At 34.0% G+C, this 13,858-nt stretch overlaps 2 protein-coding genes across 3 annotated transcripts; both read left to right on the forward strand.

Moving 5' to 3' along the window:
- The first annotated feature begins 1,056 nt into the window (after positions 1 to 1,056).
- LOC100784668 (WRKY transcription factor 6) lies at positions 1,057 to 4,474 on the forward strand. Its single transcript, XM_003549661.5, has 6 exons — positions 1,057 to 1,373; positions 1,493 to 1,594; positions 1,810 to 1,971; positions 2,366 to 2,656; positions 2,745 to 2,858; positions 2,979 to 4,474. The coding sequence occupies exons 1-6, from the start codon at positions 1,218 to 1,220 to the stop codon at positions 3,621 to 3,623; spliced, it is 1,470 nt and encodes a 489-aa protein (XP_003549709.1). The 5' UTR covers positions 1,057 to 1,217; the 3' UTR covers positions 3,624 to 4,474.
- A 4,311-nt stretch (positions 4,475 to 8,785) lies between these two features.
- SOYAP1 (aspartic proteinase 1) lies at positions 8,786 to 13,413 on the forward strand. 2 transcript variants are annotated; one of them, NM_001250135.2, is made up of 14 exons: positions 8,786 to 8,913; positions 9,565 to 9,942; positions 10,065 to 10,125; positions 10,583 to 10,677; positions 10,765 to 10,877; positions 11,079 to 11,247; positions 11,326 to 11,365; positions 11,489 to 11,553; positions 11,734 to 11,847; positions 11,973 to 12,037; positions 12,147 to 12,303; positions 12,390 to 12,509; positions 12,906 to 12,994; positions 13,104 to 13,413. In NM_001250135.2, the coding sequence occupies exons 2-14, from the start codon at positions 9,571 to 9,573 to the stop codon at positions 13,186 to 13,188; spliced, it is 1,545 nt and encodes a 514-aa protein (NP_001237064.2). In that variant the 5' UTR covers positions 8,786 to 8,913; positions 9,565 to 9,570; the 3' UTR covers positions 13,189 to 13,413. The 2 variants fall into 2 exon arrangements, with proteins under 2 accessions (NP_001237064.2, XP_014624820.1); XM_014769334.3 differs by having other exon boundaries at positions 8,884 to 8,913; positions 9,544 to 9,942; positions 13,104 to 13,323.
- The last annotated feature ends 445 nt before the right edge of the window (positions 13,414 to 13,858 follow it).

A 13,858-nucleotide genomic window follows, 5' to 3' on the forward strand; every position in this document is an offset into this window, starting at 1 on the left:
AAGTTAAACTAGTAAATATTATCATTAATCCATTATTATATACCTATACTAAAAAATTATTTTCGATCCGGACGAGGGGGCAAAGAAGTAATCATAATTATTTAAAGATTTTATAAATCTGGTAACTTTTGTTGAAAATTTTGTACAGGAGGGCTAAACACATTATTTCCTCACTTAAGTCAACATGCTTTTACTTTTTCATTAAATGTTTTCTTTATAAAATATTAAATGCATTTAATTTTATTTAATTATTTAATTACAGATTATCATGTTTAATAATTTTCTTTAATTTTTTTAAAGAAAAAAAGAAAAAAGAAAAAAGAAAAATACTACTACTACTAGATAGTCAGTGATTTAGCATCACCTTATTGATTTTTTCATAATGAATTATGACTATTATATTTTTTTCCTAGAATAATTCTTCATTTTAGGATCTAAACATTGAATTCTTAAGCCAACATGCATTTTGCTGTAAAAAAAGTCAACATACATTTAATTTTTCGTTTAATATTTTTGTATAAAGTATTGAACGCGTTTAATTTTTATTTAATATTTCTTTTATAAACCATTAATAAAATATAGAAAAAAAAGTAAACACCCCGTCCCTCAAGGTAAAAAAAATAAATAAAAAATCACACGTTCACCTGCCCATACCCTTGTTTGACTAGTTTCTAATGTGAAATCTTTTGATACGAGGCTTTTATAGTTTTGTCATTGGTTATTCTAAAACTAATTGTTAATTTGTTATAACTAAAAAGTAGAATTAAATTAAGTAATAAATAAAGTAGTAATATCATATTTGTTTTTTGTTTGTTTGGCGAATAATAGGAAGAAAACACGTTGTACCGACCTTAATTTTCAACAGAAGCTGATGAATGAAGAGGTGGCAAGACCGACCGTGGGTATGTGGTGTGGGGGCATTGAACATATTTTCTTGATTACGCACCATCTGACGCAAGAAAATAGAAAATAAAAAAAAGGGAGGAAATTAACGAGAATCCATTTGGTCTACGTTGTCCCGAGTCAAGAACAGATCTTAACCCTTTTATAGCCGACCCCGTTGCACCGTTACAAGACTTGACACACTTGAATTCCTCTCTCTGACTCTGTCACTCTCTAATTCTCTCTTCTCCACGCCTCCAATTTCTTAAATATTTAAGGAATGGAGTCTCACTCTTGATTCCTCTCTCTCTTCCTCCTCCTCCACTAACCACAACATGTTCCCTGCCTTAGGATTTCCGGTCAACCTTAGCCCCTCCGATCCCAACCATCGGACGGTCCTTGCTGAAGTTGACTTCCTCTCCGCTAGAAACAATTCATCACCTCACACTAACGATCATGGAACCCCTCCTAAGTCTTATCCCCATGTAAATGTAAGACTCCTTCAACTTCCACTCTTCATTCATTTTTTTTTTCCTTTAGTTTAGCGCTTGTGTTATACAGATACACTAAATGCTATTTTTTCTAATTTAATTTGGTGCACAAATTCTAGACCGGTTTACAACTTCTCACCGCAAACGCTGGGAGTGACCAGTCGACGGTGGATGATGGGGCCTCGTCGGATGCTGAAGATAAGCGTGCCAAGATGACTGAGGTGTATATTTATTCAATTTCTCAATATTATTTACTGTTACATAAATTTAAGTCATTATGGTTATATATATTTATTCAAATATGCGACTGGTTTTTGAACGAATTTAATAGATTTATCATTAACATTCGGTTGGATTGTGCACTTAATTGTCAAAATTTATTTATTTGTTGACTACTATACGCCGCAATTAATTGAGAAGAAATACTTGGTTTTAGCTGGCACGACTGAAAGAGGACCTTCGAAACATGAATGCAGAGAACCAAAAGCTGAAGGAGATGCTCAGCCATGTCAGCAGTAACTACGCGAACTTGCAAATGCATCTTGCAGCAGTACTGCAACAGCAACAGAACCAACGCACTGAGAGCACGGAACAAGAGGTACGTAATTATTAATAATTACAGTATATTATTAACATCTTTAATTGCCCATTTTAAATTACTCCAACAGCAACAGGAATATTTTTATAACAATACTTGAAACCAATAATATAAACGAATTAACAAGTTAATTATTACTGCGATTACGCCCTTACCATTTTTTAGATGTATAAAGAAGAAGATATTTAACTTATTTCAAAAGAAAATAGAGTTAAATCATTTTATTGTATATGATTAGTGTAATTTTTCATCTATTTAAAGATAGTAATTGGTATAATTTTAGTTACACCAATTTTTATGATGATTTTTGTTTAGGCTAGTTGGACACACTGATCCTTAATAAAAATATACACTAATTTGGTAAGAAAATTCTGATAATTTTAACATGTTTCAGGTTGTTCAAGGAAAATTAGCTGAGGAGAGAAAGCATGGAGTTGGCGGAGGAACGGTGCCTAGACAATTCCTGAGTTTAGTTCCAAGTGAAATAGATGATCAAGTATCTAATTCTTCTTCCGGTGAAAGGACTCGATCAACCACACCTCCCAGCAATAAAAATGATAAGGATAACAAAGAGACTGATGACAAGTTGAACCCTTCCAACCCTACGACGGATCCATCCACTAGTCCAGAAGCCGCTATGAGAAAAGCTCGTGTCTCAGTCCGTGCCCGATCAGAAGCACCCATGGTATGAATCAATCATTCTGAATTATAGATTAGCATAGCAAGTGATGAATATATAGTATAGCTCTAACTTAATTATTATTTATTTCCAGATCAGTGATGGGTGCCAATGGCGAAAATATGGACAAAAGATGGCTAAGGGAAACCCTTGTCCTCGAGCATACTACAGATGCACTATGGCAGTTGGCTGCCCAGTTCGCAAACAAGTGAGTTTATTAAATTTTCTGATTAATTGATCAATGTATTAATTGAATGCCTTTGACAATATAATATTAGTTATCAGAATTAAACTTGCATGCATGCATATTGGTGGTTTATATATATAGGTTCAACGTTGTGCGGAGGACAGAACAATTTTGACAACAACGTACGAAGGGACCCATAACCATCCACTGCCACCAGCTGCTATGGCCATGGCATCGACCACTGTAGCTGCTACTAGCATGTTGTTGTCTGGGTCAATGTCCAGTGCTGATGGAAAAATGAACCCCAATTTGCTAACTGGAGCTATTCTTCCATGCTCTAACATGGCAACACTTTCAGCTTCAGCACCATTCCCCACAGTGACATTGGACCTCACACACAACCCAAATGCGTTGCAGCAGTACCAATTAAGACCTCAAACTCAAACCCCATTCCTCCCGTCACCGCCTCAGAACTTTATGTCTGGACCCACAACACCACAACTGCCGAAACTGATTGCACAAGTGCTCTATAATCAATCCAAATTCTCAGGCCTTCAACTTTCTCAGGATGTGGGGCCTAATAATTCCCAAGCTCCAACACCGTCCTTGTTGCAGCCAAGCCAACAGGTCTCACTCACTGACACCGTCAGTGCCATCACCGCGGATCCAAACTTCCCCGCAGCGCTCACGGCCGCCATCTCCTCCATTATCGGTGGTGCTAATCCAAACAACAACAACAACAGTAGCAATCCCAATGTCATAAATAGTGCTACAATTAATCAATAGCTTTTCATCAGGAAACTAATAGGAATGAAGTTCTTTGGTTCTTTTCTTTTCTTTTGTCATAGATTATATTCTTTACTTTTATTCGTTAATACGTGGGAAATTAAAGGGAAAATGAATTTGTGATTCATGAACCGGTCCAAGATGATTGGCATCTCTGGCCAAATTCTGTGATGTTTTTCTACCGTGGTCTTCTTCTCCATGCAATGAGAGCATTAAGGTGAAGGATACTTTTGAAGGCACTTCAATATTTTGGTAAGGATTTTAGCTGAATGACAGCAATGGTCATAAATATGTACATGATAATTGTGATATATATATATATATATATATATATATCTTAAAGAGATACCCTTTTGTGAGCATTATACTATGTGCTTAGTAGAGCTAAGTTGCTTTTGCTTGTCCTAGGTGTATTTAATTTGCTTTGTGACTGGGTCATTTGTGCTATGAACTTCAGCTCAATTACTCTCGTAGGCCATTGGGTTGGTGTAACAACCCCAATCATAGATTGGGGTTTACACAATGATGAGTAAGAGAAAAATGAGACAAATGAATTAGTTACGATCCAGAAATGAAGGAAAGAAGGAGGACTGAGAGAGTGCCCGTAACCAATTTAAGGTGAAGGGACTATGTGTGACAAGTAGGTATATGAGAGTAAATGAGTGGATGGGAAAAGGGTGAGGAATGTGAGATGAAATCTTTCCCTCTCTAGATTATGAATTCTCCTCCTCTCTAATTCTATTCTTCTCTATTATTACTTTCACCATTGTAAGGTCACTTTTCCTCCTTAGTTCACAAACTGGGAGTTGATTTGTTCATAGAAAACAAAAAAACAGTGCACCTTCTTCTGATATTAAATAGTGTCATAACATTTGACAGGTCTAGATTAGGTTTGTGTTATCTGTCCAAAAATATTACTTTTGTCCATGTCATGGTAGGGTTTAGCACACACCAATTTTATTTTTTCTTAACCATCAAGTCAATCTTATAAAATTTCTAGAATATACATATAGAAAAAAAAATTGTAACATCTTTATATTTTTTAAGATAAATAGTCATTTACGTTCCTAAATATGTAAAGCGTTGACAAATTCGTTTTCAAAAAATGAAATTTAAATTTTAGTTCCCAAAAGTGAAAAGAGTACAACAAATTCATTCATTCATTAACTTTCATCTCTAACCATTAATTAAATAGTTTATGTGACACAGAGGGACAAAAATGTCACAAAAATGATTCTCAATATGACTGTTGAATAAATTGGACTAAAATATCAGTACATTTTCATTAGACCAAAATACTAGTAAGTTTCTTTTGGCTGATGAATATAATTTAATCTTCATCTTCTTCCCTTTTATGATTGGAAAATTTTACAATGTTTATTTTGATACACTGGTAAAATGTTTATTTTAAAAAATTTCTATTGTGACAATATTAGATAGTGACAAAATCAAGTTAGATATTATTTTTTATAAGTATTAACTTAATGACAGTGTATTTTTGTTTGAGTATCTTATTTTGGATAAAATATTGTCACATTAAAAATGTTGAAGTAACAGACATATTATGTTTATTATTATGTTTGTTCTAACTTAGGTTTGATTTCCCATTTTTTTAAGTGTTTATTATAATATTATGTTTGCAGTAATAAAAAAGAGAAGAAAGATAAAAATTAAATTATATTTTACCCTTAAATAAAACGAAATTTTGGATCTAACAAATTAGTCCAATAAAAACTCACTTACATTTTGATCAAATGAAATTTATTCAACAATCATGTTAACAATTATTTGTATGATAATTTTATCATCTATGTCACATAAATTCTTTCATTAATGATAACAGATAAAAATTAACTAATAATAAATTTATCATACTTTTTTTATTTTTGAGAACTAAAATTTAATTATTTTTTTTTTGATAATTTGTGAGGACTTTACATATTCAGAAAAAAAAACTATTTGATATTGATGATGACTCTTAAAATGACATTAATGTGACGGTGTCTAACCAAAAACAAAATAAATACAAAAGTGGACTAAGCGAGTTTCTCAGAAACTACGTTTGCACCGGTTGTGCGTGATCGTGACCGTCATATCAATAATCGTTTATATAATTATGAACAATTAATGGGAAGGTCAACTTAAGACGTGGAAAAAGTAGGGATGAGGTGGTGGACTTTGATTGGAAAAATGCGATACGTGTTTGACTTTCCGTGCAGTGTTTTATCACGTTCACGTTAGTACCACCTTAATGATCACGTTGAAGTGTTGAACATTGAACACACCATGTGACAGTATTTCATCCAACCATGTCAAGGTTGTGCCGTTTGCACGGTCTCACAATACTTCATCCATCGTACAAATGGGTCTTTGATCTTCAGCTCTTATTTGACTCGATACAAATGAAGCAGATGACTAGTTTTAATTTGCATCGGTGTACGTGTGAATGTGTTGTGGTCTTGTTGATGTATATATATAAAGACCGCCAGCTTCCTAATTTGAATGAAGCATGTGCTTGCATGCGACGGGTGAGACTAATTTGGCCTCCTTTTCAAAACCTAGACCAACCTTGATGGAAGGAAATGGTGATCACCCTCATAGGACTGCGTTCTGGTATTCAACATCTTGTTGATGTATATACCAGGAAGATATGCTGTATTTATTGACCTGCATGGTTGGCTCATGACTATTAATTAGGAACAACAGTAACTGTAGTAAAAAAGAAAAGGAACAACAGTAATTACCATTATGCAATATCCGTATTGATCATATTTATATTTAGAACTTGAACATGAAGATTTGTGTAAGGTATTTCAAGCATTTGATTACTGATATAAAGCGTTTAACGGCACAGATTAATTAGAATTTAGTAATTTTTATATTTAATGGCATAATTAATTAGGGTTTAAAGGGTTTATTGTTACTCTTAAAGAATTAATTGCTCTATTTTGGTTTCCCTCTTCTCTTTTTCCTCCAACTGAGCCGAATTTTAAAACAGAGTAAAAAATTATGCACGAGTTATATGCATATTATTAGGAAAAACTAATGTCAACCTAAAAAACATATTTTATTTACATAAAAATATCAATTTTCTCAAAATTATTTATAGACGTGTATTTTGGTTTGTAGTAAAAGACCAAAGTAAAATTACACAAAATTTTATTTTATTTTCTAGGCATAGGTATTGTGTATTTTAATAATTGAAAATTAAAAACAAAATTTAATTTTTAAATGGATCGTCCAATTGGAAATATTGTGTTTGGCCTAGAAGAAAAAATTGAGTGGATGGAAAAAAGAGACATAAATTGAAAAAGAAAAAATATAATAGAAATAAAGTGACATGTTTTGTTGTTTGTTTTAAGAGAAATATGTGAAAAATATAATAAAAATAATATTATATAGTTGTCTAGTAAAATTAAAATGACAAAAATATTCTCTAAAATAATTAATGTAACGTGAAAGAAGAAATTCAGAAGGGTATAATAAACTTTTTATCCTTTGTTGATGATCGTAGATTTGATCTCATGGTAGACTTGATCCCATCTACTAACAAACTACTAACTAATATTTTTCTAAAAAAAAAGTTACTACTTGGGACTCATCACACTCATCTTATTTCTCAGCTGAATGATTTGTATCAAACCCCCATCTTAAAATTCTGTCTCCATATAAGGGTTGGACATGGCTAACTAAGTAAGGGGAGTTGTTATTCTCACTCCATCGATTGCTATTTTCATCCCTCACGTGCTGAATTTTTTTATTTTTTTATTTTTAAAAGTACCCCTTTGAATGAAATATGATTTCGTTATGCAAATTGTACAAAATGATATTTCTGTTTTGTAGTTTTTTTTTTTCACTCCCTTATTAATATGACTGGAATTTCTTTTTTGTACTTTTTGCACCCCTTCATTAATATAAAGGAAAGATGTTTTCATTTTCTACTTTTTGCACTCTTCATTAATATAACAGAAATGTGTTTTTATTTTGTACTTTTTGAACCTTATAATTTAATATAATGAATGTGTTTTTGTATGGTGAAATATATAATGGAAATGTGTTTGCATTATACACTTTTATCAAACATTCAATAGAAATGTAATTCGGTTGTGTATTGCTAATTTCCTATACAATGGAATCACATTTTCATTGAAAAAACACACATACACACAAAAATGCACCTCTCACATAGACTAAGAAGACAAAAAAATAAGGCAGTGGGAGAGAAAAAGGGTAAAGAAAGTGAAGTAGGAGATGGCACTGTGAAGCAAATGGAGGAGAAAGAGAAGAAGATGGAAGCAAGTGGGGAGAAAAGGACGAGAGGTAGGGGTGTAGGGAAACTGCCAACAGGGTAGTTTTGGGAGTAAGAATTTTGGGAGTGATAATAGCAACCCTCAAGTAAGTCCTTTAGCAGACCAAACACTAAAAATACAAACGAATAAACATCTAATGGGCCTTAGACTCAGGCTTAAATTGAAGAACCATACATGTCAGTGTCACCCTGCAAAAAAGGTGAGAACTGAGAACTATTACAAAATTGTTATATGACTGCATGCTGAGATTTATTAAATTCTTAACCGACCTTAAGACTCTTATGTAAATGTGTTTTTTCAGCGTGATTTTTTTTATTTTCAATTTATTTTAATATTCTAAAAATCATCAAGTTCTATGATTACTTTTTTTTAATATCAAATATTAAATTTATTGATGAAAGGAAAATTCAATTGAATCCCTTTAAACATAGTTTGGAATATCCTTAAAAACATGATTTGTGAAGATTGGAAGATAATTTAACAAAAAGTATAAATGTATAATAGGAAATGAAGGTGTAACTGTGTAAGTGAAGACAAGCATAAAAGAGAAATGAGGAGAGGGAGGTGAGGTGTCGCGTGCTAAGGAAGCCAAGTGGTGCAGATGCTGGCATCGTTTTCTAGTTTTAAGGGATTCTGTTGCAAACCCCACTCGCTACGTATCTGCATGCATGATGCATATGCATATGCATGGTCTCAGGGTAAACCGTTCCTTTTTCTTCATTCATCTTTACCAACCCATCCTTTCATATCTACGGCCAAGATCACGTAGAAATGGACGGTGATGATTGAAAGATTGCACCGCCAAGTTTATTTGTTGTTTTAGGGGAATTTGGCCTGCGTTGCGTTCTTATTAGGCGAGAAGAAAGGAATAAAGAGGAAGGAAGGTGTGACACTACTGTCATACTGCACTGCTTATAACTTTTTTCTCTTTCTCTCAATTCAATTGCCTTCTCCCCTGCGAATCTCTTCTCCACGTATCGGTAAACCTATTCCTCTAACCCCCATTCTCATTCTTTCATCGCATTTTACTTTATTCATCTTAAACAGCCCTCAGTCTCTCATCTGTTTTCCTAACCGCGTTTCATTTTTTATTTATTTTGTTTTTATGCGCAGATTGTCCCTGCAAATTGCACTTTATAATATAATAATCGCTTTTTATTTTCTGTTTATGTCAGGCGAATTCAATTTTTTTTCTTTTGCTTCCCTTGTTTCGGTGGATAACAAAAAAAAAATAAAATCTATTATCGAGGTCTCTTTTTCAAATTGCACGGATGCGTCGATTTTTTTTCGATAAAAAAAAATCCATATCGGTATGATCGAACACATGATATTTTTTTTCGTTCGTATACCATTCGGTGATTTTTTTTTTATAATTTTTCACAACTCAATTTTCTTGTTTTGTTTGCATTGGTTTTTGTGGAATAGACTATTTTTTTGACTGAAATGGTGGAATAGACTATAGAGATTAGAAGAACTGACACAAGATTTTGAAATGTCTCGTTTTTTTTTCACGTCCCCATAATAATATATTTAGCATTTTCACTTGTTAGTTAAAGCCCACATCCCCTAATTTAGAGTAATTATTTATGTGCTAACAATTGCAATTAAAGTTTATTAATTTGGATGAATAGGAGAACATGGGGAACAAGATGAATGCGATCGCGTTGTGCTTGTTAGTGTCGACCCTGTTGGTTTCTGCGGTGTATTGTGCACCGAATGCTGGGCTCCGTAGGATTGGGCTGAAGAAGATTAAATTGGACCCTAAAAACAGGCTTGCTGCTCGAGTTGGGTCCAAGGATGTTGATTCTTTCCGGGCTTCTATTAGAAAGTTTCATCTCCAAAACAACTTTGGTGGCACTGAGGAAACCGATATTGTCGCGTTAAAGAATTACTTGGATGCACAGTACTACGGTGAAATAGCTATTGGAACTTCTCCTCAAAAGTTCGCTGTCATTTTCGACACTGGCAGCTCTAATTTGTGGGTTCCATCATCTAAATGCACCTTCTCGGTGAGTTTCTTTTTTTTTTTTTTTTTTTTTTTTTTTTTATATACCACTCTGTTATTTAGGACTTGTGAATTAGTATCAATTTAATTCCTTATTTATTCATGTCATTTTGCATTTTGGTGCAGGTTGCATGCTACTTTCATGCTAAGTATAAGTCTAGCAAATCAAGTACTTTCAAGAAAAATGGTTTGTCTTGCTCGTCATTTCTAATAAGGCTTTAAAGTTAACTTCATTCTTTTAGTCCGTGATTGACCTTTTACAGTTTGCAGAAGTTCCCTCTTTTTATAAATTAAAAAACTGAAGTTTTGAGATTTGAGTAACTGGCTAATATTCTATCATCTGTCGGAGTATATTGAAGTCGTGTCTTTCCTGTCTCTGTATAATATCAATAGGAACAAACAAATATTCTTTTCCTGGTGACTGAAACGGGGTGGGGTGTGAACATTTATTATATGATGGAGCTGAAGTTTGAAATTTTACCATCCATCATATGGTCGGAAGTTTGTAGTTTCTGACATTGTAATTGTGACTTGTGCTTGTTTATATGTTCATCTATTTTGGGCCACTCGTCATTTTGTACCTGTAAAAGGGATGCTCTGATTACGTCTTTCTCTGCGACAATATTTTTCTTGCTGTTATTTAGGGACTGCTGCGGCAATTCAATATGGTACCGGAGCAATTTCTGGTTTCTTTAGCTACGACAGTGTCAGAGTTGGTGAAATAGTTGTAAAGAACCAGGCAATACTGAATTGCGGATCATCAATGTTTATTTCAATAGGGCTTCTTTCATAATGATTAGTAATTAGTAGTTGGTATCCCCTTCAGGAATTTATTGAAGCAACTAGGGAGCCTGGTGTTACATTTTTGGCGGCCAAGTTTGATGGTATACTGGGACTTGGATTTCAAGAGATATCAGTTGGAAATGCTGCTCCAGTGTGGTATGTTACTATTTAAATTTCGATTCCTCATTTTGTTAGAAGTTTATTGAATTTATTGAATTTTGTTAGTGCTTACTACATCAGACCCTACTGGATCTAACTCTTCCTATAGTGAGAGTCTTATAGAACCAGGCTACCCTTGTTATTGTTTTTAAAATTTTATTGAATCCCCATGTGTTTATCTGATCTTACCTGTCACAGGTACAACATGGTTGACCAAGGTCTTCTTAAGGAACCAGTATTTTCATTTTGGTTCAACCGCAATCCAGAGGAAGAGGAAGGGGGTGAGATTGTTTTCGGTGGTGTTGATCCTGCTCACTATAAGGGAAAGCACACTTATGTGCCTGTGACCAGAAAAGGATATTGGCAGGTTATAATTTTTTTAATACTTAATAATGCTTTCTTTTTTTACCTTTTTCTATATGTTAATTTTTATTTTTGTTTTCAGTTTGATATGGGAGATGTACTTATTGGCGGTAAACCCACTGGTATGTAGAGAATGTGTTAGCAGAAATTGATAATTTGTTCTTCCTATGATGCATCATTGGCATTTTTGTAAATGGGTCAGAGTTTTAATTTATTTGGACTGACCTGATCTATTTGTCTATCAGGATATTGTGCTAATGGCTGTTCAGCCATTGCAGACTCAGGGACTTCTTTGTTGGCAGGTCCAACGGTATGAATAAATGAGTGTAGATATAGATTGATTAATGTTTATGTAGTATTCAACAATTATGGGGGTCTTTAGACATTGATAATTCTCATTGCGTTGTTTATATTGCATGTGAAAAAAGATCTAACAAATGCTTCTAACTAGCTTGTTTCTATGATCACATATGTGGTTTTGTTCTTGTAGACTGTCATAACTATGATAAACCATGCAATTGGAGCATCTGGAGTTATGAGCCAAGAATGCAAGACCATTGTTGCAGAGTATGGACAAACAATATTGGATTTGCTTTTGGCTGAAGTGAGTACCATTTGTAATTTGTTCTCCCTGCATATTTTGGTTGATTAATGGTCATGAGTGGGTATGTTTGAAAGATATGATTTTCTAATAATTTTTCTTATGTTTTTCGCTTTTGCACCTTTTAGACACAACCGAAGAAGATCTGTTCCCGAATTGGATTGTGCGCATTTGATGGGACTCATGGTGTTGAGTGAGTCCCGAAGATATTTTTATTCCTTGAATCTTTGGTCATTTATTTAAATAGTTTAATATATTTATGTAAAATTTCCATTTTATTATTTGTTCCTTCTGCCCTTCAGTGTGGGGATCAAGAGCGTTGTAGATGAGAATGAAAGAAAATCATTGGGTGGTCATCATGGTGCTGCTTGTCCTGCATGTGAGATGGCGGTTGTTTGGATGCAGAACCAGCTGAGCCGAAATCAGACACAAGATCAGATACTAAGTTACATCAACCAGGTGAGTCAGTTGTCTTAATTTTGCTATTCAAGCGTCCTGCTGCACCTCTTGATTTATAGCCTCATGATGATAGATTGATATTGCAGCTTTGCGATAAAATGCCTAGCCCGATGGGAGAATCAGCTGTTGACTGTGGGAATATCTCTTCATTACCTGTAGTGTCCTTTACTATTGGTGGAAGAACTTTCGACCTTAGCCCAGAGGAGGTATGATTTCCCCCAAAGGCTCAAACCTGATTAGTTGCTTTTGCAATGACTAGTCACTAACCAGATTTAATTTAATGGATAAAGCTAAATTCATGAAGAGCAGCAGGAGTTAGAGTAGGGGAGGATCAGGAAACTTTTTATAGAAAAATAAAATCAGAATTCAAGTTAAAGCTAGTACATCAATAGCTTTACGGTGTCTTTGCAATTGCATAACTTTACCTAAAGAAACACATCCTATAGGTGCCTTATTTTCCATAGAGTAATATTATCCTGACATAATAAATCGGGTTTTCTAGTTAAGTGGTTTTATCAGATTGACATTGACATTTAGTTAAATGTGATTACGCGAGTCTTCTTCTCTGTTGTCCTCACTCAGCTTCTATTTTATTTATTCAGTACGTACTCAAGGTGGGTGAAGGTCCTGTGGCTCAGTGTATTAGTGGCTTTACTGCTATAGATATTCCACCTCCACGTGGCCCTCTCTGGTACTTAAATTGCTTCAATTAGCGCCATTATATTTGCCTCACTTTTTTTCATCCTATGTTGTCTTTGGATTGTGACTCAAATCACTCAATGGCATCTCCGTTAATGTAGGATCCTTGGTGATGTCTTCATGGGGCGTTATCACACAGTGTTTGATTTTGGTAAACTCAGAGTGGGATTTGCTGATGCTGCATAGAGTGTTAGCGTTTCTCAGACTATGGCGATCCAATTGCTATTATTAGTTTATATAACCGTTGCAGTCAAAATGGACCTAAAGTTCTGGCTTGTACAGGTTTATATTATTAATGTTAATACTTTGGGTGTTCCATAATACTAAAAGCTTAACAGATGTATCTGCGGCTGCGAAATAGTCCATAATTGGCTCCGTAGACTCTATGCATGTTTTAGTTGAAAGGGTATAGCTATGGTTCTCATGATTCCTTGTTAGTTCCCTCTGTTCGTCTTCTTTTGCAAGATGCGTGTATGGGGTTATATGCGATGACCTTCCATAATGATAGTTTGCTTCATATTAAGATAAAATAGAAATCGAAGGAGTCAGCTTTCAAATTTCAAGTTACAGATATAATCTATATCTATATACAGTATTAGGGAAATTTGTCAATCAACTAAAGATGTAAATAGCCGATCAAAAAAAAAAAAAAATTAAAGATGTAAATAATTTGCTTCATATTAAGATGAATAATGAGAGTATTTGTAGGAGTTGCACTTGAATGAAAGCCCTTTTTAGAGTTATTTTTACTCATTGGGCCGCCTCTATCTTGTCCTAATCTTATATAATTTAATTTGATTTATAACAACTAGCCTGAAATTTTTCTCACAAATCATCTCAAATCAATTTTTTTTTT

Source organism: Glycine max, chromosome 17, assembly GCF_000004515.6.
Source record: "Glycine max cultivar Williams 82 chromosome 17, Glycine_max_v4.0, whole genome shotgun sequence".
NCBI classification, from domain to species: domain Eukaryota; kingdom Viridiplantae; phylum Streptophyta; class Magnoliopsida; order Fabales; family Fabaceae; genus Glycine; species Glycine max.

Excerpts from the sequence above, each read along its gene's own strand:
- LOC100784668 (XM_003549661.5), top strand. The coding sequence starts at position 1,218 with ATGTTCCCTGCCTTAGGATTTCCGGTCAACCTTAGCCCCTCCGATCCC. Across the intron at positions 1,972-2,365 it reads CTGAGAGCACGGAACAAGAG|GTTGTTCAAGGAAAATTAGC; the intron begins GTACGTAATTAT and ends AACATGTTTCAG. Across the intron at positions 2,859-2,978 it reads GCTGCCCAGTTCGCAAACAA|GTTCAACGTTGTGCGGAGGA; the intron begins GTGAGTTTATTA and ends TTATATATATAG.
- SOYAP1 (NM_001250135.2), top strand. The coding sequence starts at position 9,571 with ATGGGGAACAAGATGAATGCGATCGCGTTGTGCTTGTTAGTGTCGACC. Across the intron at positions 9,943-10,064 it reads CATCTAAATGCACCTTCTCG|GTTGCATGCTACTTTCATGC; the intron begins GTGAGTTTCTTT and ends ATTTTGGTGCAG. Across the intron at positions 11,848-11,972 it reads TGGATTTGCTTTTGGCTGAA|ACACAACCGAAGAAGATCTG; the intron begins GTGAGTACCATT and ends TGCACCTTTTAG.